Source organism: Podarcis pityusensis, assembly GCF_964106645.2.
Source record: "Podarcis pityusensis genome assembly, chromosome: 6".
Taxonomy (NCBI): domain Eukaryota; kingdom Metazoa; phylum Chordata; class Lepidosauria; order Squamata; family Lacertidae; genus Podarcis; species Podarcis pityusensis.
In genome coordinates, this window is record NC_138030.1 from 48,236,346 (window position 1) to 48,258,861 (window position 22,516).

Below are 22,516 nucleotides of genomic sequence, written 5' to 3' on the forward strand. Positions count from 1 at the left end.
AGGCATCTTCACGAATTCAGCAGCCTTGTGACACTTGTGTTTGTCTTTGAGAAGCAAGCTGGCTAGCCAAGCTTCTACTGCCTTCTGCAGAGGACGTTTTAGCAAATTCTAGGTACAATACTGTATTCTAATATATACCATTAAAGGGCAGGTTCTTAATTCTCTTTACAGGAAGTCAGTCAATGCTTTCTAATTCACAAGTGATCTCTGCAAGGCTTGACCGGTCTTAAAGTCCAAGCGGTAGCATAAAGCTCTCAGTCAGAGAGGATAAATTAGGTCTTAATACTTTAACTGAGAGTTATTATCCCATTCATATGGAGATGAATCTAAAGCCCTTCTAATACCTGTCTATGAGCTCAGGGGATTTTTCTGCAGGGACTCAATCCTAGTTTAAAGCAATGAATAAACTATTGGCTTCGTTCTTAGAATGCCCTTGTTACTAGACAACTTACAGTGATCTATTTTCCATCAGTCTTTGTCTATCAATTTGCAGCTAGCCAGTGAACCAATTGCTGGGAATTTTCATACATTAGTGCCAACTTAGGTGCAAATATATGCTTCCAATCCGTGTATACCTGTGAAGTTTTCACACTCTTCCTTTGTCCTGTTTGAACCACCTTTTCATCCATTGGGATGACTTTTCATTAAATTCTCAGACCTACCTGGCTCCACTGCAGAAACCACGGGTGCACACATCACATAGGTGTGTTCACGTGTATGTACAAAAGCCAACATGGGACCTGTTTTTGAAAGCCACGAGCTATATTTATTTATTTCTACTAGGCTCCAGACGGTTAGGCTGCCCCCTTTTTAGTGGCAGGGGTAGGATATAATCTCACACCAGTAAATTCAAGTTGCACAGTTATATAGGTGATTGTGCAGCAAACCCACTTTCCCAAAAGGTCAGGTTTTTGTGATAAGAAAAGTGATGGGGGAAATGCAGTGTGATAAAACATGCTTTGACACATCATCATCATCATCATCATCATCATCATCATAACTCCCCACAAATGAATTAGAATGAATGCAATATTAGATAGCTGGTGTAGTTTAATCTCCCTGAAAGCAAATCAGGATGATTGCTCAACAAACGGTTTGTCTGGAAGCACCCTTAGCACCCCATGAGCAAAAAAGGTTAGTGCTTAAAGATGTTAGTGTTTCAAGTTTAAATAACTTATGCCCCAAATATCTGAAAGACCACCTCCTTCTGTACAAACCCCCTCAGATGTTTTGTGGAGACGGCCTTATTGCTCGTTCCATCACCCTTGGAGACTTGGGACCGTAGTGATGCAACAAAGGGTATTTTCTATGGCAGCCTCTAAGTTGTGGAACTCCTTCCCTGCAGGGGTGCATCTCGCAGCATCATTATACAGCTTCCAGCAAATGCCAAAGACACACCTTGCTATCCTAGTTTTTCCCCACTCAAAGTGTGTATTTTTAGGATCCACCTTGTTGTTGTGACTGTAAATTGCTTTGAACTGTTTTTCATATTGTGCTTTAATGTTACAACCTCCCTTGAACCTTAGGGGAAGGGGTAGGTGGTTATTCTTAGAAATGAAATGGCCATTACCCTCCTTGGAGAGCCTGCTGGATCAGGTCAATGGTCTATTGATCTGCTGACAGGTCTGTTCCAGTATCCTGCTCTCTCACAGTGGCCAACCAGATGCCTGTGGGAAGCCCACGAGCAGGACCAGAGCACAAGAGCTACTCTCTCCCATGTGACTTCCAGAAACTGGTATTCAGAAGCATTACTGCCTCCAGCCATTAAGGTAGGGAGCATAGTCATCCTGGCTAGTAGTCATTGATACCCTTATCCTCTATTTCTCCAAGGTGGCGAGTCATCACTGCCTCCTGTGGGTTTTTTGAGGATCAGCTCACAGTTGTGCAGCTTCTTTTGCAAAGGGGAAAAGCCCCCTTTTTTGAGGATCAGCTCAGAGTTGTTGAGCTTACTTTGCAAAGGGAAAAGATCCTGTTTTTATGGGGTTCAACTCAAAGTTCTGCAGCTTCTTTAGGAAAGGAAAGGGAGCCGTTTCTACAGTTTCAAGACAGATAATCTAATCAGCCAGTCACATGTCGCTGGGGAAACAAACAGCCTCCGTCTGCAGAACATTAAAAAATGGAGGCCTGGGCAAGGGGGCGGGGCCAGAAAGGGAGCCAGCAATCGACCACACATTCGCTCCATAAGACGCACAGACATTTCCCCTGACTTTTTAGGAGGAAAAAAGTGTGTCTTATGGAGAGAAAAATACGGTACTTACTTGTGTCTTTCGTGCATCTCCCAAAGTTCAGTTTCTTTATATGTCCACAAGTTCTAGTGTTATGAGAGAGGGAGGAAAAATTCCTCTATCCAATTTCTCCATGCCTTGCATATTTATTTTTTTTACATTGCCTGACTCGCCTCTTACTCTTTTGTGGTAAACTGAAAAATCCTGAATGCCGCAACCATTCCCCATAGGGAATTTCACAGGCCCATTTTCCCTGTTGCGGAACACGATAACTAAGGTTGGCGTTTGCACTCGTATGAATTTCCTGGGATCTTTCTTTAAAGATTTCCGTGGGGACCCTGCTGTGCATGCCCAGGAAAAGGCAGTGGAGGGTGGTAGAGAAATGGTTGGATGGAAGGACAAAACAAAAAAACACAGTCTGGATACATCCCATCCAGCTCTGCCCACTGGTGTGGATGTCAAGTGGCAGAATGCCCATGAATGTTGTGTCTGAAAAGGAGCATGTGAATGTTCACGTGTCAGTTGTGCCAGAAAAACTGGATCTGAAAGACCAGTTTACAGTATAATGCCCTTGTCTGGAAGCACCCTAAGATTATGAGAGGGCAACTCCAATGGAAACCCCTAGCCATGTGCAGTTGAGGTGCATTTTCACAGTACACACACACACACACACACACACTGCATACAGCAGTACTATCTTCCTTGATATAAATGCCTGAAAAAGATGATACCTTATTATGTGCTGACAACTTAGCCTATGGCAACTTCCAGCCATGAATGCATGAGTGGCCCCTTCAGCGAGATTGGTTACTGTCTGCTCAGATCAATCTCTTCTGTCCAGCCAAGTGGGGAAAGGAAATGCTTTTTTTTTGTGAATGAATGAACTTCATTAGTGGCTGTTCATACCTTACTGATGGAAAGCCCTGGCGAGCACAATAGTCTTTCATGCTTGAATAAATACAGCCACCCCTTGGGTGAGCATTGCTGTCTGCTTAGATCAGGTGTTTTCTTTCTACATGAGCCTCTTGCTCTCAAAGGATTGCACGTTTTGAATAATGGAAACGATTTTGCATGGCCTTATGCTATATCCAGATCTTGCCCTGTGTCTCTAGGTTCAGCTTGCCATATTTTACTTGCTCATAGTTCTATGTTATGTCAACAGGTGTTGCATGGGTGGCGGTGGAGGAATGATCTGGTAGTGTGACTGAGGAAATTCTTCTCTTTGCAGCTCTGAAGGGCACTGAACCAGAGAAATAGGCAGCAATCCCAGATTTGCCACACAGTAAGCCGAGTTCAGATATATGAAGTACGGTGCCCACTATCCTTAAACAAGGATACCAGGGAGCTGTCCAGTCCTATTGGCCTAAAGCGATAGCAGGTCTCAGGCAGAGGTCTTTCAGAGTCCACACCTGGGAGGCGTGCTGTGGACTGCCCGCGCTCTGCCATTGATACTTTAGGGCTACTCTATAAATTCATTGCACTTCTGGGACGTATGTGGTGTTGAATCTTGCTAGCTGAGGCTTGATGGGCAACACTTGTGTGACATGCATGAGAGAAGCTGCCATGAGATCCACATTTGACCCTAAAAAACAAAACATGTGCTGGATCACTGCTGGTGTGCTCTAGGGATGCCAGATCTACACTCAGAGAGAGCAGTCAGCCTTTGGACCAAGGAGGACCCTGGTGTTTGGTCCATAGCAGGTATGAGAGCAGGTGAAGAGAACCATCTAATAACACAAGGTGCAACAGCCATTTAGGCCTTGAGTGCTGCAGAGCTTTTAAAGGGAAAGACATTGTATCCAGGTGAATGCCCAGCAACCCTACTCTTTTCCGCCTTCATGGTCTGTGGATTTCGACTGAAAGAGTTTTACCTGATTGGGCAGGAAAAACCTGAACAACCCCAACCCTGGCAGTTTTTTCCTCTGTCTCTTTTTGCAGTGCCACACATGATACGCCACAAACCACGTCCCAAAGCATCCCTCTTAACTATGTTTAATTCTGGTGAAAGCTTACTGAAGATCCATGCCTCTGTGTTCGGGCCCAGACTGAGAACGCCGAAGTCAATATTCATCATGGTGGTGGAAAATGGGGGAAAAAAGAGACAGGCAGGTGCATATTCCTAAAACATGTTTTATTTTCACCTATGTCTATGCTGGAGAGTACAGACTTCTCAACAGAAATGCAGCCCAGGTACTCTTTGGGATTGTTGTCTCTGCCTGGAACAGATAAGCATGTATGCATCCTCTGCAGGTTGGAATAACATTTTGCTTGACCTGCAAACCACAGAATGGGGGGAGTGAGAGATGGGGCCATGCTGTACTACAAGCATTGGGCAACCTTTCTTGGTGGTGTGAGGGGAGCTTTCTTTGCTGTGCTGTATGGATTCAGAAAAGTGCAGTAAAACAGTGGGAAGCCTGCCTTTGTTTTGCATACGTAAATACATGCATCCCTAATCTTGTTCTTGCCTTGCCCTCCCTCCATTATTTTTTTTTAAGGGGTGGGGGTGGGGATTTCCAGTAATCTCCTAAGAAACCATCTGCTGCCAGCCATTCTGTCTAGGCCCCAGACTCCCCCTTCATCTCCCTTCCCAAGCATGTTTGCAGCTGCACTGCACATTTGTCATGCTCACGCATTGCCTAAGGCACCAGGAATGGTGAGCACATACAAAGGTTCATTTAAAAAAAAGGATGGTGCTGTGTGCAGCTTGACTTCTTCCCACTGTGCTGACACTCTACATTTGACCTTATCAGTAGGGCAGACAGATTCAGGGCAGATTCACGTTTGACCACTGCAGATCTGACAGCGCAGCTTTCGTCCCCGAAGTCTCATTCAACTAAAATCCCTCAAGATGCTTATGTGGAATGTTGGTAGCTGACCCAGGCGTGGGAGCAGGAGCCGACAGCAAATGAAACCAGTGGTGACGATTTGCATATCTTGGTTTAAATAGATGAACCTTCTAAAATAGCCTAACATTCAGGAGCCTTAGAAACCCACAAAGATGGCAATCATTAATGAGCAAGCCAGAAGGTCAAACTAAATGGGGGAAAGCCTATTTGTTTTCTGCTTGTCTGAAGGAGCGCACTGTATATTATGGCAGTGGGGGGATTTCACTCACATTCTCTCTCTTTAAACAGCTAGGAAGAGGAATCAAGGGATTCTTTTCAGTTAGGATTGAGCACTTTATGCTGTTTAACAAAAGTAAATACCAGGCCCAGTGCATGATCCTAAGGAGGACTTCAGTACTCACAACCATAGCGGAGCTATTTCTAGCTGTGTTCCTTATTCTTACCTCCTTTGGATGCCCTATCCAGTAAGGGAAGGAAGATATTTCTCTCCTGGCAGCTTAGTGTGGACTCAGAGCATATTTAGATTCTCAGCAGGGACCCTGTGGCACGTTGCACACAGACAGCAGGCACAAGCAGGTGGTTTGCTGAGAGGCAAGTGGTTCTGGCACCCTGTGGAGAGCAGGCAGAGCCTCCCTTTCAGCAACCAGCCTAGAGCTTACAACAGGGAAACCATGTGGGTGGCATCCACTCGTGACTGTGCCAGTTTCGATGGAATAAAAAGGTTGCCTTAGTGATGAGGCGTAGCAACATCCACCTGTAGGACAGGAGCAAAAAGAGCTCCTTTCTTCACTGCTTTGACCAAGAGGGTGCAAGGAGTGACCTGAGCGGTCACAAAATAGGATGGGGGTCCTGCCACTCTTAAGACTTTGGCCCCCAACCCAGTCCCTGATGGGCACCAGAAGAGGGCAGCTATGAAATCAAAGCTGAGAAAAGCGCAGAACTAGTTTGACTAGGATTCAGCACCTTGCCATGCCAGGGTTAGGGTTCATGGTGCAGGAATACCACCAAGCCAGAGCTAAGCGCAGGAGAGATGGGAGGGAGGTTTGGATCCAGGGGTCCGGGGTGGAAGTCTTACATCTGCACTAGACCGTTGATGTGCTTTGAAACAAGTAGTCAATGGTCCAACCGGCAGCTCTCTCATGCTTACCTACTGCCAGTGAGATCAGGTAATGTTTGGGTTGGTCCCAGTGGCTTTCTTGCACCGGGCCTTTCAGAAATATCTCCTCCCAATGGTGCTAGCTCTGGGTTTCAGGAATGGGCTACGCTTGGATAAGATTGTCCCTGCTGCCTATTTTGACTGTTGTCACACAGCCACCCAGATGGAGAATGCAAGGCACACAGCAGATACTGCTCCGTCTGCTCCCTCTTCCCATTGCGCATGTGCTCTGAGTGGGTAGGAGAACAGGCAGTGACAGCAAGGGGGAAGAGTGGTAGGGCCAGAAGGCTCAGAAGGAAGAAATGGTGTGGACCTCAGCAAGTTCCCAACAATGTCAGCTCCTGACAACCAGTACTTGCAAGGTTTCCTTCTGCACATTTCCCTGTGATCAAGCTAAAAAACACAACAACACACCCCAATGAATCCTTGTTCACAGCCCAGTATGAGCTGTTCATGTCACACGTGGTGGTGCCTAAAACTCTGGGCTCCTTGCCTCACACTGCCAAGGGTATTTCCACACGAAGAAGTAAATTTGCCAGGATCAAGCTCAGTGATATGGGGATATCCCAGAGTCCTCTGTTCTGCTTCCTCTTTGGTGGACCAAGGAATCCTGAGAAAGCATCACAGGGGATTACTCTATTAACGAGTATGGGTATTTATGGCTCTCCAAAGAGGAACAGGAGTGAAAAAGGTTTGCTGAAGCAGATTGTCCATGCAATGACAATCCTACTAGTCCATGTCCCTTTTCCCTAGAAAGGTTCTGGAGGTTAGTCCTGCTACTTGCACAACTTAAGCACCAAGCTTTTCTAGCATAACATTAGAGGCTAGGAGGTGTTCTGAACAGGGGTTTAAAAGTGTGGGTACCCACACATGCTAATTCGTACTTGCACACATGTGCATACTGAAACATAGGCTGCTTCCATCCTCGCTTCAACTCATGTTAGCATTCTGTTCACCCATCTCCAGTAGACAAGAACTGGGCATTGGGTGGCTGCTTAAGAGAACATAGGCTTGCATGCAAAAAATCCCAGGTCCAATACCTGGCATCTTTCATTAGCAGATATCAGATACCAGGTTTGGGGGAAACCTTTGTCTGTGTCCTTGGGAGAATCCCTGCCGGCCAAAGTGGATAATACTTGGCTAGTTGGACAGATGGTCTTATCCAGCATGAGGCAACTTTGTATGTCCCCTCCCCTCCCCATTAAATGTGATAGATACATGCTGTGCGCATGAGAGAGTTGACTCTGGTGCATCTGCACTATGTATCTGTGGCCCTTTGGCCATATGCTGATTGAGGGCTGTAGGGATTCAGGCTGCAAACCCTTCTCCCTTCATCCCATCTATAAGAGCTTGCAGATGGGGAAGGCAGATAGCTTTCTGCTATGAGTGCAATCTGTGAATTTTTTTCATTATCTGCAGCATGGATCTTTCCAGCCCAAGAAGCAAAGGGGTTAAGCAGCAGTGAAGTCAACAGGTAGCCAAAAGGAGCTCTCACGTTCCCTGAATGCCCCCCCCCCGAAGTATAAGAGCTTCACAGCTATTAAATGTCCTAGCATGAATAAATATGTAGCCTATACTGTTACAGTACAAGGTCATCAATTTTTTTGTATTTACATCAACAGCCCTAGTTGATATGTTTCCTCATCCAGCAAACATGCACAGGGAAAACTCTGTCCTGTCTTTTGCTTACTCTAAAATAGTTCTGATTTTGCTCCCCGTGTCTGGAAATTTCAGAAAACAGATTGACAGAAGAGATCTGTAAAGGGACGAAGGGGGTCAGAACATGGCAACCTACCACGGTTCCAGATGAGCTAGAGAATTCAACCACAGATTTATAAAAATCAGCTGTCTTATTGCTAAACTTCCCTGCTTTCACCATCCTCGCATTTCATTCATCTCATTCTCTCATTCTCATTCATTCATCTCAGCCTCTCCTTTTTCTCCCTCTTCTGGCTTGCAGGCACCTCACTTGGACTGCTGCTTCAATTAGAGGACTTCTCCTTCCCAATAACATGCCAGAGAAAGCAAGAAGCCCCAGAGTGAGTCAGTTAAGATGGGAGATTTGCCTCTGACAGCTGACTTCCATCTTCACTTTGGGCTCTGGTTGTTCTTGGGCGTCTCCCTAAGTGACTGATTGCAATGAGCCTCAGGGCTGTGAGCAGGGTTCATATGGCTATAGCACAGAGCTGTGCTCTTCAGGACTTATCGCTGCTTTGGACCCATTCACAAATTTGTGCAATACATTCTTATGGCTTATAGTGTCGCCCCTGCACGCCAGCCCTGAACTCTCCCCTTTCATTTCCCACTTCAGCCAACAGATAAACTGATGGAGCCTGAATGCAGATCAAAGGGAAACCTTTGCAAGGGGACCGTCTCAAGGGCCTTCCCCCATCCTTGGCAACCCCACATGGCTTTTCAAATCCACCCATTTCCAATGGAGCATTCTGAGTTGGACAGAGCAGGTGGGATTCAGCCTTCTCTGTTAGATCCCTTGAGAATAGGTGCAGGGTTAAGTCCCCTGCTTTGCACAGGGACCTTCTCACTGCAATTGCTTCACCTCCAGTGACGTCATGCCAGCTGCCCCACAAAGAGCACAGTCAGTGCAATTCCAGATATTTAATACAGAGACTTATCTTGTCTTTCTCCCTCTTCTCTGCTGCTTCTACACCCCACTGCCTGAGTCACATACAGTGGTGTCACAGGGCGAGGCTCAAAGGCAGCACATGCACATTTCAGGAAGGCCTCTCTTTGGGTGGAAACGCTCCTAAACATGGCTGTTGACGGGAGCTGAGCGGCACCTTCATTTCAGCTGCTTTCCCCATCAAGCACCTTGGGGTTGTCGACCGCTTGGTCTCCTAAAACAGGGTGAAGAGGCTGCCCAATGGCTTTGGGATTTCCAAGATCTAGATAGCCTCCCACAGTCTCCAAATTTGCCAAAGTTTTGCAAGGATGGAGAGCTGCGCTCTGGACCCCCAGCTTGACCCATTGGGTGGCCACAGTAATGGGAATCTGCCAAGCAGGCTGCGGAGAGGGGAAAGCAGGAGATCTGGGACATGCCACGCCATGTTCTTGCTTCTGCTGCGTCTTGGAGCAAGCAGGATGGGTTTTGGATGAGTGGGGATGTGGAATCCCACCTTGCCAGCTCCCAAGGCTGTTGGTTCCCTTCTTGCATTTTGGTGCCACGAAGGTTAAAAGGTTTGGGTTTAGCTCCTTTTATGTTTTAACAAGAGCTTCCTAGTGAAGAAAGACTGCGTAACTAATCTCTCCTCACTACTATGTTTCTTTAAAAAATCAGTTTTTATCTCTGTCATAGTCCCACCAAAAGAAAAAAAAGGAAAAAGGGAGAGCAGAGGATTCCAAAACAGGTCTGCCTGCTTACTAGAAAAATTATTTGAATTATGTCCTGAAAAAGCCTGGTAATGGTGGGAACCTCCGTTTCTGTAAAAATAAATAAATAAATAAGTGTTTGTAGCAAGAGTTTATATATATATATAGATATAGATATAGATATAGATATAGATATATAAAAAAAATATTATTGAGCCATTTTTAAAAAGTCAACTTCCCCCACCCCACTCCCACAATACCGTGGCTAATCGGGGTTACTGCCATCTCTGGAGCTACTGTGGAGATGAATGTGATTTAATTTGCATGAAGGTGAACAAAAACCTTGGTTTCTAGGCCCACTTTGTAACATCCGATGGAGCAGGCTGCCACCTACGGAAGCTTATGCCACCCTAATATTGTTAAGTCTCTGAAGGTGACACTGCCATTTCTGCTGCAGCGGATGAGCCGGGGCTGCTCTTCTGGTATTCATACCTGCACAGAGACTTGGGAGAAAAGTCCCACCCAGGAAAAGTAAGCAAAAGCGACAGCAGGATGCAGGAAAACCTAGTGAAGTCTGCTGGACCCTTTTGCCTGTGGCTGAGATGCTCACAAAGGTTCCCATGAGGGCGATCTGAAAAACCATGTCATTCCAAAGAAACAGAGGGCTGAGGAAAGACTGTGCTTGGGAGATCAAGGTTTTCGACACTGGACTGTGGGCTCAACAGGAGGAAAGTAACAAAGCCATTACATACTGTGGCAGGTCGGAGAACTGTACCAGAGAATATTGTTATGCCTTAAGGGTTGTGGCTGCATCTTCCATCTTGTTTCCCAGTGCCAGAACGATCACAGCAGCCCCACTAATTCAGCCCCTGCCTTATCCCTGCCGGATCCTCTCCCGCCTTCGCCCTGCGAGGCCCCCACAATGGGTGTGTCGGAGAAGACGGAACTGACCGAGTCCGCATCCGACATCTTCCGCTCTGCCTTCTGGGACCCTTTCGCCGCCTGCTTGGGGGAGCTGTTGGCTTTGCATTTGCCATTCTGGCCTTGCGCGTTGCCAGGCGCCATGTGCCGGTTCAGCCCTTCCTTGCCCCCGCCGGTGTTGTGGTTGGGCGTGGTGCTAAGCACCGAGGAGTTGATGCTGTCCTCGCGCTGGCTGGCCTGCTTCTCGCCGTTGCGGCAGCAGCAGCGGCAGGGGGTCAGGTAAAGGTAGATGAGCACGAGGATGACGCTCAGGATGCAGCCCACCAGCGTGGTGTAGGCAGTGTTGAGGGTGTCCGGGGTCCCGTGCAAGGAGTAGTTGTGGACCGTGACGTGCACATAGAGGGTCTCGTTGAACACCTGGCTGACCGCATAGCAGGTATAGGGACCCATGTCCTCCACGCTGATGTTTTTGATCTGAAGGCTCCCGTTGGTCAGCATGGTCATGGAGCTGTTGTCGCCCTCCTGGGGGACACGCTCGTAGCGGGGGGTCAGCCACTCTCTGATCACCACCCCTCGCTGCCTCGTGTCGCAGTTGATGATCACCTCTTCCCCGCGATGGACCTCCAGCACTTGCTCCTTGAACTCGCTGCAGTTCAAGCCCCCTGGGTCACTGAGGCTGGAGATTTTGATGCTTTTGCGGTCTTTCTCGAGGAAGCACTTGAGCTCCTCCTTGAAGTCCGTGGCGGAGCTCAGCTGCCGCTTCTGCCAGTGGGTGAAGAGGTTGTAGAGCGGGCACTGGCAGGTGAGGGGGTTGCCGTGGACGTAGAGGCCGTTCTTCACCCAGGCCGGGAGCTTGTTCACCTCGTCCACGGAAATATCCTTGATCTTGTTGCAAGAGAGGTCCAGCAAGGCCAGCTCCGGGAAGCCCCCCTCGTCCTTCTTCAGCAGCTCATGGGGGAAGCGGCTGATGGCGTTATGGCTCAGGTACAACTTCTGGAGCTTGGTCATCTCTTCAAAAGCCGTCCGGTCAATCTTGGAGATCTTGTTGCTGTAGAGCAGCAGCACCTCCAGCTTCACCAGGTGGCTGAAGTGGTTCTCCCCCAGCTCCTGGATGTTATTGGACGAGAGATCCAGGTACTTGAGGTGAGGGACATTGGTGAAGGCCTCCGTGGAGATGAAGGAAAGGCCGTTGTGGCTGAGGAACAGGGAGTGCAGGTGGCGAAGTGGGGAAGGCGCCCACTCCGCCCGCAGGCGCGTCAGCTGGTTGTAGCTGAAGTCCAGGGCAGCCGCGTAGGAGGGAAGGGGATGGGGGAAGACACTCAGGTTGGCCTTGGAGCAGCTGATGATGTTGCTGGCGCAGACGCAATTGCTGGGGCAGTGTGCCGCCGAGCCCCCTTTCCGGGCAAGGGCCAAGCTCATCAGGAGCGCCAGCAGCCAAGGAGCGCCCCTGCAAGGTTGCGCCAGGCGACGTCGGGGCACCGAGGCATCCTGACCCCACATCGTCAGGCTCAGCCAGGGAAGGTCACGTCCCTGTCACAGAGAAGCAGGCGGGCGGGAACCATCGGGGGGAGCGCAGAGTCCGACCCTGGCGGCGGCGGCTGCGAGCGCGTGCTGACCGGGGCGATAGGAGGCGGCGCGCCCGCGGGGCTCATCCCCGGAGCCGCGCCTGCGGGATCCACCTGCTGCGGAAGGCGAAGGCCGAGCTGGCGGCGCCCGCTCCCTCCAGCCCTGCTGCGGAGCCGCCGAGCCCGCCTGGCGCTTTCCCGCCGGCTCCTCCCCTGCTCAGCATGTCCGCCGCGGAGCCCTGCAGGCGGCCACGCGGTGTTGCATTGCACCAAGCGCACAGCCTCCCCGAGCAGCAGCGCCAACCAACCAGCCGGCCGGCCACTCACTTGTTCGCCGGCCCACGAGCTCCTCTCGGCTGCTTCTTCCCCGGGCGCTCAGCCCATCCCGGCTCGCGGGGGCCTCTCCTGCCCGACGAGGGCGCGATCGGGTCGGAAGGCGAAGCAGCCGCTGCTCTGGACGGAACCCGCGCAGCCCCGCCGCCGCCGCCGCCAAGTGGCGAGGAGGGGGTTGCCCAGCCGGGCGTATAGTGCTGCACTTCCCGCTGGAAGTGCCCAGGGGGGCTTTTCCTGGTGCTGGATGGCGAGGAAGGCGGAGCCTCAGGCTTCCGGTGCGGGGAGAATCGGCAGTGAAGTGGAAAGCCCGACGAACAGGAGCACCAGCTCAGCCAGGCTGCTGGAGTGCAAGGAGGGAGGGAGAGAGGCTGGCTGGCTGGCTGCGCGCGCGCGTCTGTGCGCGCGTCCAATGAGAGCCTGCGATGCTCCTCCTGTACACCAGCTCCCGGCACACTCACACCCACCCACAGCCTGTCAGCAAAGGAGGCTTGGCCCCGCGAGACACAGTTAGTGGAGAAGGTTGCTGCCCCCTGCTACACGCACACCCCACTCTCTCTATAGCGACGTGCAAGGAGCTGTGTGTTTTGGGGGGGGTGCCGGTGATGTGCACCCTAGATCTGCGAGGGGAGGCCAGTTGGAAAGGTGCCCCCTGGCTCTTCCGCCGGGTCCTCCCCGCCTTCGTTGCTGGCCCCGAGGTCCGCTTGGAAACCTCTCCTTGGCTGGCGCTGGAGAGATGACGAGCGAGAGCAGCCCGCGCTCCTCTCTCCAAGGCCGCGTCTGCGCGCTAGAGGAAAGGATGCTGCTGCTGCTTTCTCCTCCAGAAAAGAAAGCCGCTGCAGAGTCGTTTGAATCATGCGATGATATTGTTTTGAGAAACATGATATTTATTGAGAGTGGACGGTGGGGGGAAATGCAGAAATGGGGAAGCGCACCTCCAGTCCGGCTTAGATGCTGCCTCTGGAAGCGCGAGGTCGAAGGGTTGGAGGCGAGCCACCCAACCAAGGAAGTGGGGCAGGCTTTTAACCGGCGAATTGGTGGCGAAGAAACCCCCGGCAGGAGGAGATCTAGCTACTGATGCTGCAGGAGGAGCGCAGGAAGCCTGCGCTGCGACAGGCTGCGTTAACGTGGAATTACTAGGGTGGAATCTACACACACATAAAAACCGTTTTGAAAATGCTTGTTTTTAAAGCGTTTTTAAAAATACATTGAATTTTCCATAAGGCTCACTATCACCATCTAGTGTCACATTGTATATTGCACTTAAGGTAAAGGGACCCCTAAGTCCAGTCCACAAGGACTCTGGGGTTGCGGGGCTGATCTCACTTTACTGGCCGAGGGAGCCGGCGTTTGTCCGCAGACAGCTTCCCGGTCATGTGGCCAGCATGACTAAGCCACTTCTGGCGAACCAGAGCAGCGCAATCTTGCTCCGGTTTGTGGGAAGAATCCAAGGTACAGTTATACCTTGGAAGTCAAATGCCTTGTGAGTCGAATGTTTTGGCTCCCGAACACCGCAAACCCAGAGGTGAGTGTTCCGGTTTGCGAATGTTCTTTGGAACCCGAACGTCCAACGCAGGTTCCGATTGGCTGCAGAAGCTTCCTGCAGGCATTCAAGAAGCAGGCATGACACTTGAATAAAAAAAATGGGGGGGGGAGGAGGTAAGCCCCGCTCTGCATAATTGATCACATGACATGGTGTATGCACACCATTTGAATGGCAATGTCCATCAACTTTGAGAGGGCCCAGCCCCTTCAAATATTTTTATGGGGGCGGGGCTGAATGGACCTTGGCCCCTAGTGGTTGCACTAGTATTCAATACAAGAGTTGCCCCAAGCAGTAAATCTGCTTTTAAGGGGGAATACTACCCCATCCAAACCGGGGGTTCACCTATTTCTAAATAATTTAAAACATACCTGGAATTTTCTTCCTAGATAACAGGCAAGCATAAGGATGAGGTGAGAGAAAGGGTTAAGGCTGTTTTTGCAAGTGATGCTTAAAGTGGATTTGCATGCCCCACATTTACAATTCAAATCTAAACCTTAACATTGGCTGTAATTTCTTCATTTCAAGCCACAATAGAAGGCGTATCTGTAGTTACATTCCTCCCTTGCTGCTATCTTTGCCTTTCAGTCCTTCTGTTCTTTTTTTACATTGTCAGATCTCGGGCTGCCAGGTCTGTGGGCTACAGACCTGTCCTTTTCTTTACATTTTTGCTTAAACTGCAAAGCCCTGGGCACATAACACTATATAAGCCAATAAGGGGAGCCGAGAGAGTGTGCATTCAATTTAAAATGGTGTTTGCCTACTTTTTATCCCTACTCAGCAAATCCAGGGTGTGTGGGGGGGGGGGTAGTTTTGAGACCAAAAGGTGTTGCAAGGCCTGCCTCTCACTTTGTGTCTTTTCAACATACATGTACAAAATGTGTCCCTTCGGAGATGCAAAACAACAAACACAGAGCGACAACAAACACAACCACAAGTGTCATGTGTGATCCTCCTGCCTGTGGTGGAATTGCCTACAGTGGCACACAGTGGTGTCGTACAGCGGTAAATGTGTGTACTCAAATGCAATGTGTAAACCATCCTTTAGCATCTCTTGAAAGCATCAGGATTTGTATAGCAGGAAGCAAGATATGTGTTATCTCACCGGGTGTTTTCACAAATAACTCTTGAGAATGTCTTTCTAGTCTGGAATGTGTCATGAAGGCTGAATATTGTTAAGAAGGTACAGAAGGGAGAAGTGAACTATTTTAAAATGGAATGCTCTTGTCAACCAGGCGCCTTCATTTGATTTACAGATGCTGAAAATGCAAAAAACAAAACAAAAAAACTTACGTGCAGTGTGTGAAATGGCCTCCCTCTCATTACATCGAGACTTCCCATTCCAGCTCAGGAACTGACAGGTCTTCACCATAATAATTTTCGCTGCCACAGCTTCTGAACTGAATTTAATACAAGCGCTAGTAGGCAAAGAGCAGGTGCCCTATCTTGTACCACATACGAAACCTTCATCAGCATTTATTATTCATCATGCATTTGTTAAAAGTAATTTATTGGCCACCTTTCCAGTTTGCCTAGAGCAGTGTACAAGAAAAAGGAAACAATTACAAAAAAATCTGCAAAGAACAAAATAAACCACACGGATAAAGCAAATATACCAGCCTGGTGATCTGGAGGTCAAATAGAAGTTGTTTTGCAAGCCCTATAAAAGGCGAATAAAGAAGGAGAGTGACAGACTTCATGGTGGATGCTAGGCTTGGTGCCAGACTTTAGTGCAGGGGTCAGCAACTTTTTCAGCAGGGGGCCGGTCCACCGTCCCTCAGACCTTGTGGGGGGCCAGACTATATTTTGAGGGGGGGGGGGAGGAACAAATTTATATGCCCCACAAATACCGGTAACCCAGAGATGCATTTTAAATAAAAGGACACATTCTACTCATGTAAAAACATGCTGATTCCCGGACCATCCATGGGCTGAATTTAGAAGGCGATTGGGCCGGATCCGGCCCCCAGGCCTTAGTTTGCCTACCCATGCTTTAGTGGCTATTGTCATGGTGTTACCAATGGGACCTTATCCAGCACCAACTTGGGGCCTTGCCTGGTACTGCTGCCCTCAGAGCCCCAGGTGGTGTGGTGCGGCTGCTGCTGCTAGTCACCTCACTGTCTCCTCCCCACAGATGTGTTTTCCTTCTGGGGTTTTACTACGGAAGCGGCACTGGTGCTTGACTCTGCCTATAATTGGAGGCTGCCAGAGCCTCCAGTATACAATGTCTGGTGTCAATATTGTGTGTTGTTTCTTAGAAAATCTTTAAAAAAAATAAAATCCTACACACTCTGTGGAAGGAGACATTTTAGGAAGCTCCTGTCATTGTCATGGGTGTGGCCAATCCTAGCTATATCTACTCAGAAGTAAATCCTACTGAATTCAGCAGGGCTTATGCCCAGGTTACTGGGATTAAGGCTGCAGCTAACATGGTCCTATCACCAGACATATGGTGGTTGGTCACTGTGAGAACAGGATACTGGACTTAGATGGGCCATTGGCCTGATCCAGCAGGCTTTCCTTATGTTCTTATGTTTTTGCATGTACAGCATGTACAAATGCTTCGGGTTACAAATATTTCAGATTACAGACTCCACTAACCCGGAAGTAGTACTTCGGGTTAAGAACTTTACTTCAAGATGAGAACAGAAATTGCGCGGCGGCAGCGGGAGGCCCCATTAGCTAAAGTGGTACTTCAGGTTAAGAACAGTTTCAGTTTAAGAACGGACCTCCGGAACAAATTAGGTTCTTAACCAGAGGTACCACTGTATAGCTTCTCCCCCTTCTAAATAGGAAAATTATTAGCAGATTCTCAAAATCTTTGTGGTACTATCTCCAGTTGCACATTTAAATAATATATATATAAATCAATATTTCCATTATGGGAGATTGAGCAGAGGGTGGTGAGAGAACCATAGATTCCCAATCTCTGTAAAAGATGGGTATTTAAATTGCCATAGTCTAATGCCCCAGCTTGTCCTTCACACTGGGTGGTGATTATCTTCATTCTAATCACTCCAATGGACTCCCAAAAATATTTTAATAAGGAAGCACATCTGTTGACCGATGATTCCCTGTATGAAATCCTTGCTAATCTTTGCTGTCCCTTGTAGACTTTTGCAATGGAGTGTCTGACAGAGGAATTAAACAAGCTCACACCGTCCAACAGACAGCTGGTGGTGGTGCTCTGATGACCCACTGCTGGATAAATCTGCTAAACGGATAAATGTGCATATATGTGCATGCCACCTACCGGTGCTGCTGTGCATACCATGAAATAATCTTCTTAAATGAAACACCCGGCAGAAAGATAATTGAAGTGGTTCCCCTGCACTAGAGGGCTGAAGACTGAATCGCATTAAGAGTAATTGCTAATGCCTGCCTGTGTGCGCATGCTGTGTCCTGGGAATTATTGACTGGAAGTCCAAAAAATCCAGTTCACTAGTAATCATCTGAACAAGCAACGTGAGTGGTTCTTACACAATAAGCCACACTTTTATGTGTGAACCAACCAGTAAACTTTTTATTAATAAGACATATAGAACTATTGTATGTAACGGCCTCAGCCCAGTGTACCTGAAGGAGAGTCTCCACCCCCACTGTTCAGCCCGGACACTGAGGCCCAGTGCTGAGGGCTTTCTGGCGGTTCCCTGACTGCGAGAAGCCAAGTTACAGGGAACCAGGCAGAGGGCCTTCTCAGTAGTGGCACCTGCCCTGTGGAACGCCTTCCCACCAGATGCAAAGGAAATAAGCAACAATCTGACTTTTAGAAGACATCTGAAGGCAACTCCATTTGGGGAAGTTTTTAATGTTTGATGTTTTATCACATTTTTTATATTCTGTTGGGAGCCGCCCAGAGTGGCTGGGGAAGCCCAGCCAGATGGGTGGGGTATAAATAATAAATTGTTGTTGTTGTTGTTGTTAGCATTGCACAGACAGTAGGATATTAGACTCTTAATCTCAGGGTTGTGGATTCGAGTCCCATGTTGGGCAAAAGATTCCTGCATTTCACAGGGGGTTGGACTAGGTGACACTCGTGGCCCCTTCCAATTCCCTTCTATGATTCTAGGTAAACAAATACCACTTTCTTGTACCCAAGACAATGATGGGATCACTAGGAGATCTTCTAGGAGCAGTTAGTGATATTACATCTATCAGGCTATTAGAGAGCTCCTGGCACTCATGATGGGGTAAAGAAGGACAACACAAACTGTGCTGGATGTTAAATTTCTATCAGAGCAGTGGAACCTTCACAGCAGCCGTGCAGTTACTCTGACCATACTAAAGTGCCATGCAGCATGCACACAGCTGTGAATGAACAGTGAATCTTCTGAGACCAGATGTTCAGAGCCTGAGAACAGACAGCAGGAGAATGAAGAGCACAGCTGCTCATTCACATAAAGTGATCCACATGATATTAGCAGACACTCTTGTCTGCTGAGCATCCCCTTATGTGCACCTGCAACTAAGCGCTGGTAATCTTTACCTTCCTTTACCTCTGCCTTTCTCTTCCTCTTTTTCCCCGGAAGTCGCTCTATTCCTTGGCTCTCTGTCCTCTTTTTAGCTGCAAATTTTCCTGAAGTTCTTTAGTCCAAAATGAGAGGGGAGGGAAGTAAGGCAGCAGAAATATGAGAAAGAGGTTTTGGTGAATGACGAAAAAAGATCTCCAAGCTGAAAGAAAGCACACCATTTGAATGAACCATACATAAGCCCCCAGTATCATAACCCCCTCCTCCTGCAACCCACAGTCCCCATTGCCACGACAGGACACTTGCCAAATAACACAAAATCTGCCGATTGATTTTGTTCTTCCAGCTGAATCATTCTGATGACTTAAGGCCTGCAAAGCTTTATGAGCAAAGCCTCCAGGGTGGTTCTGAGGTTTAGGAGACCCAGGAGGATGTTGGCAAAACATAAAGGAATTGTAGGCAAAGATTTTAGCAAGAGTGTTTCAATAAAGCTTGAGCCACTTGAAAACAAATTATTTGCCCCAACAGAGCTCAGACTTGAGGCCATTTGTTTCACAGTTCTGGTTGCCTCACCTCAAAAAGAACATTGCAGAGCTGGAAAAGGTTCAGATAAGGCCAACAACCATGATCCAAGGGATGAAACAATTTCCCTACGAGGAAAGGTTGCAACACTTTGGGCTTTTACATCTAGAAAAAGGGTGATGGGGGCACATGATGGAGGTGTATAAGATTGCGGAGAAAGTGGAAAGAGAAGTATTTCTTCCCATGAGCTTGGAGCCATCTATGAAGCAGAATGCTGGAAGAAAAGAAAGTACAGTGGTGCCTCTGGTTAAGAACTTAATTCGTTCTGGAGGTCCGTTCTTAACCTGAAACTGTTTTTAACCTGAGGTATCACTTTAGCTAATGGGGCCTCCTGCTGCCGCTGCATGATTTCTCTTCTCATCCTGAAGCAAAGTTCTTAACCCGAGGTACTCTTTCTGGGTTAGCAGAGTCTATTACCTGAAATGTCTGTAACCTGAAGCGTCTGTAACCTGAGGTACCACTGTAATTCTTCTTACAGCCCATAGTTCAGCTGTGGAATTTGCTGCCACAAGAAGTAGATGGACACCAACACCAAGGGCTTTAAAAGAGGATTAGACAAATGGCAGGATCCCCAAGGACATGCTCTATGGGGAGCTAGCTTCTGGCACCAGGCCAATTGGCTGACCAACTCCGCGCCACAAAGATGCCTGCCAATGTGACAAGAAGGCTGGTAAGATCAGCCCTGCCATGTGGGTATTCCTTGCAGATGACCGCAATGTCTGGAGACAGGCAGTCAAGTTGTGTATCCATAGCAGTGACCAGAGGAGAAATGCCCCCTAGGAAGAGGGCAGAGAGAAGAAATGCCATGGTGCATCTGCAGCAGCACAACCAGATGCCTTCATTTGCCCCAGCTACAACAAAACATGTCTCTCCTGTATCAGTCCCTACAGCTTCAGAAGTCGCTAAAACCTCCAACAGCTTGGAGGCGCACTCCTCCACTGTCTCCTGAGACAGACAGAGGCCAGCCAACCAGATAAATGCATGAAGCTATCAGTGGCTTTGAGCCCCAATGACCTCCATGCTGAAGGCAATTTAGCCTCTGAATACCAGTTGCTCAGAATCCTAAGTGCGGCTGCACTCAGGACTTGTTTCAGGGCTTCCCAGAAGTATCTGGTTGGCCACTGCGAGAGCAGGATGTTGCACTACATGTGCCTTCAGCCTGATCCAGCAGGGCTCTTTTTGTGTACTTAAGTAGGCTTAGCACAGGTTCAAGGTACCCAAGTAGGATGGAAGATCCACTGATACTGTTTTTATTTGGTCAAGAAATACTACTGTGTGAATCATCCCAGTATAGAGGCCTTTTTCCTGTTTAAAAGCTTCAGTAGAACTTTGGGGTCCCGCAAGCCCTTGTCTCCTTCAGATCTTTGTGTCCTCCTTTCCAGGAGATGGCCTCCAGTTCTCCTCCCATAATTTCTTCTTTGGCTTCCTCTCTTCCACACACCCCAATATTCCTTCTCCAGCTCTTCACACCCCCCCCTTCTCCTCCGGCTTTTCTCTCCCTTGTACTTTCCTTGCCTTTGCTCTATATTTTCTCGTTCACTGTCTCTTGCACTTCTCTGTCTCTTTCGTTTTACACAGACGCCACCCTTCATCTTTCCATGGCACCTCCTCCTTTGGGGCTCTGCACATCCCCCATTTCTATTCCCTCCTCCTCCTCTGGATTCATCTACAATCCATCCTTTCCTTTTCTCTCCTCCCCCCACCCCTTTATCTCTCCTCCGCTCTCAAGGTCACCCTTCTCTGCAGTCTAATAAATGTCACTTTCTCTAAGGCCTACCCTGAATGCGAGGATTTGCCTCCAGTGAAGCAGAACAAACTGAGATGAGAAAGCCATTCATCTATATTGACTAAATCCATCCCTGTTTGAGGGTGGGTGGGGGGAAATGCACAGGGGGTGCCATCTGGGAAGCTTTAGGAATAGGAGGGCACATTATCTTCAGAGCCCAGACTGTTTACCCCTCCTCCCCAAGCTTTGGGTTTGGATCCCAGCCCCGTAGATCTTTTCTTGCTTTCTAAGCTGTTTGGATACCAAAGGAAACCCCTGGGAGTCTAGCTCTGCCTGTTGTTCATCGTGTTATGTTATCAGCAGGCTCCTGATTAGTGCACAGAATAAATAACAGTGAGATAATTATCTCCCTGATCACCACTCAGCTGGAGCAAAAGAATCTGCCAGAGAGTTGGGATAAGAGGAGAACTGCTGTGCCTCTCCAGGGGACCTGTGCATTGCCACCCCTGACATGCTAAAGGTTCAGAGCACTGAGAGAAGGCTCTGCCTTTTTATCCTCCCTCCTCAGAGTCAGTTCCATCATCCGCAGCACAGCTGCATGGGACATTTTTACTGGTGTGGAGAATAAATAGATGGGCAGAGTCAACCGTGGATCTTGGCCAGCCTGCTGCCAACCACCATTTAAAAACAACACCACCACCACAATAATTAAAGAAATATCCACAATATTGGGAGTCACATTTTAGTCTAAATTCCATGTTAGGTATCCTTCAGGGTTCACCCCTTTGGCCCAAGTTTTAATTCAATTTCCGGAGTGTAAGTGGGTGAAATGAAAGACATTATCTTTCAATACTGTTTTCAGGTGAAAAGGATGTTCAGACACATATTTGAATACTTCAGCAGGTATTAAAATATTTTTCTTTATCTCTGTACAGGAATCCTTATTCCTGTATGCTACATTTTTGGCAACAAAATAGGTATTCTGCACTCTCTCTCTCTCTCTCTCTCTCTGTGTGTGTGTGTGTGTGTGTGGCTAGTGACAGATAAGGAGAAAGTGCAGCTCAGCAGGCAGGATTAGAGGATGGATTATGTAAAGTTAACAGGGACCAGAAATTACAGGAGGAAGAGTTAGTACATTGCTCTCCATCCCAACCCCTCGGCTAATCCCCCTGGTGATCAAAAACACGGAAATATGCTATCCTTGACTGGGATGTGAAAGTTGGCTGGTTTTACATGGAGCAGATGAATCCAGAGTATTAGAAGACAACTAATCTGAACTGCAGTGTAACCTGCTGGGAAGGAAGCACCAGCATGAGACAGCAAGGGGAATTTATTTGGTGTATCCTTAAGCACCACTGAGATTCTGGCTGCATGAACAGGTTAGGGTGTGTATGAGACTGTCAGCATCTCCTTGTGACTATCAAGAGTAGCTCTTTTTTTAAATATTCAGTGTAACATGGACAAGGCAGTGGAACTTGTTGCAAGTAGCAGCTACTGCTCCACCAACATTTAAACCTATGCATGCTCTACGTTTGAGGACCAAACTACAGTACACATGTATATTACTGTAGCCCAAGGGTGGGGAAAATTCAGGCCCCAGGGACTGAACTGCTACGAAACTAATGAAGCTTGAGAAACTTCAGGGACCCAATCCCAGAGGGATCCAGAAGAAACTTTAGTCCACACTGCTTAAAATTTTGGAGTTGAGCAGACCCAAATTGAGTCACATGACTCAAATTGATTTATTTATTTTTTGGTATATATTTTAACAATCCCCAAATTTGAGTTGGTAGCACAGATGTTGTAAAGGTATGTTGGCGTTACGG

At 48.2% G+C, this 22,516-nt stretch overlaps 1 protein-coding gene across 1 annotated transcript; it reads right to left on the bottom strand.

Annotated features, from left to right (window-relative positions):
* Nucleotides 1-4,335: 4,335 nt before the first annotated feature.
* AMIGO1 (adhesion molecule with Ig like domain 1) lies at nt 4,336-13,116 on the bottom strand. Its single transcript, XM_081010913.1, has one exon. It carries the CDS (start codon nt 11,973-11,975, stop codon nt 10,398-10,400), a length of 1,578 nt encoding a protein of 525 aa, XP_080867039.1. The 5' UTR covers nt 11,976-13,116; the 3' UTR covers nt 4,336-10,397.
* Nucleotides 13,117-22,516: the final 9,400 nt, after the last annotated feature.

Coding starts and splice junctions, on each gene's coding strand:
- AMIGO1 (XM_081010913.1), bottom strand. CDS start 11,975: ATGTGGGGTCAGGATGCCTCGGTGCCCCGACGTCGCCTGGCGCAACCT.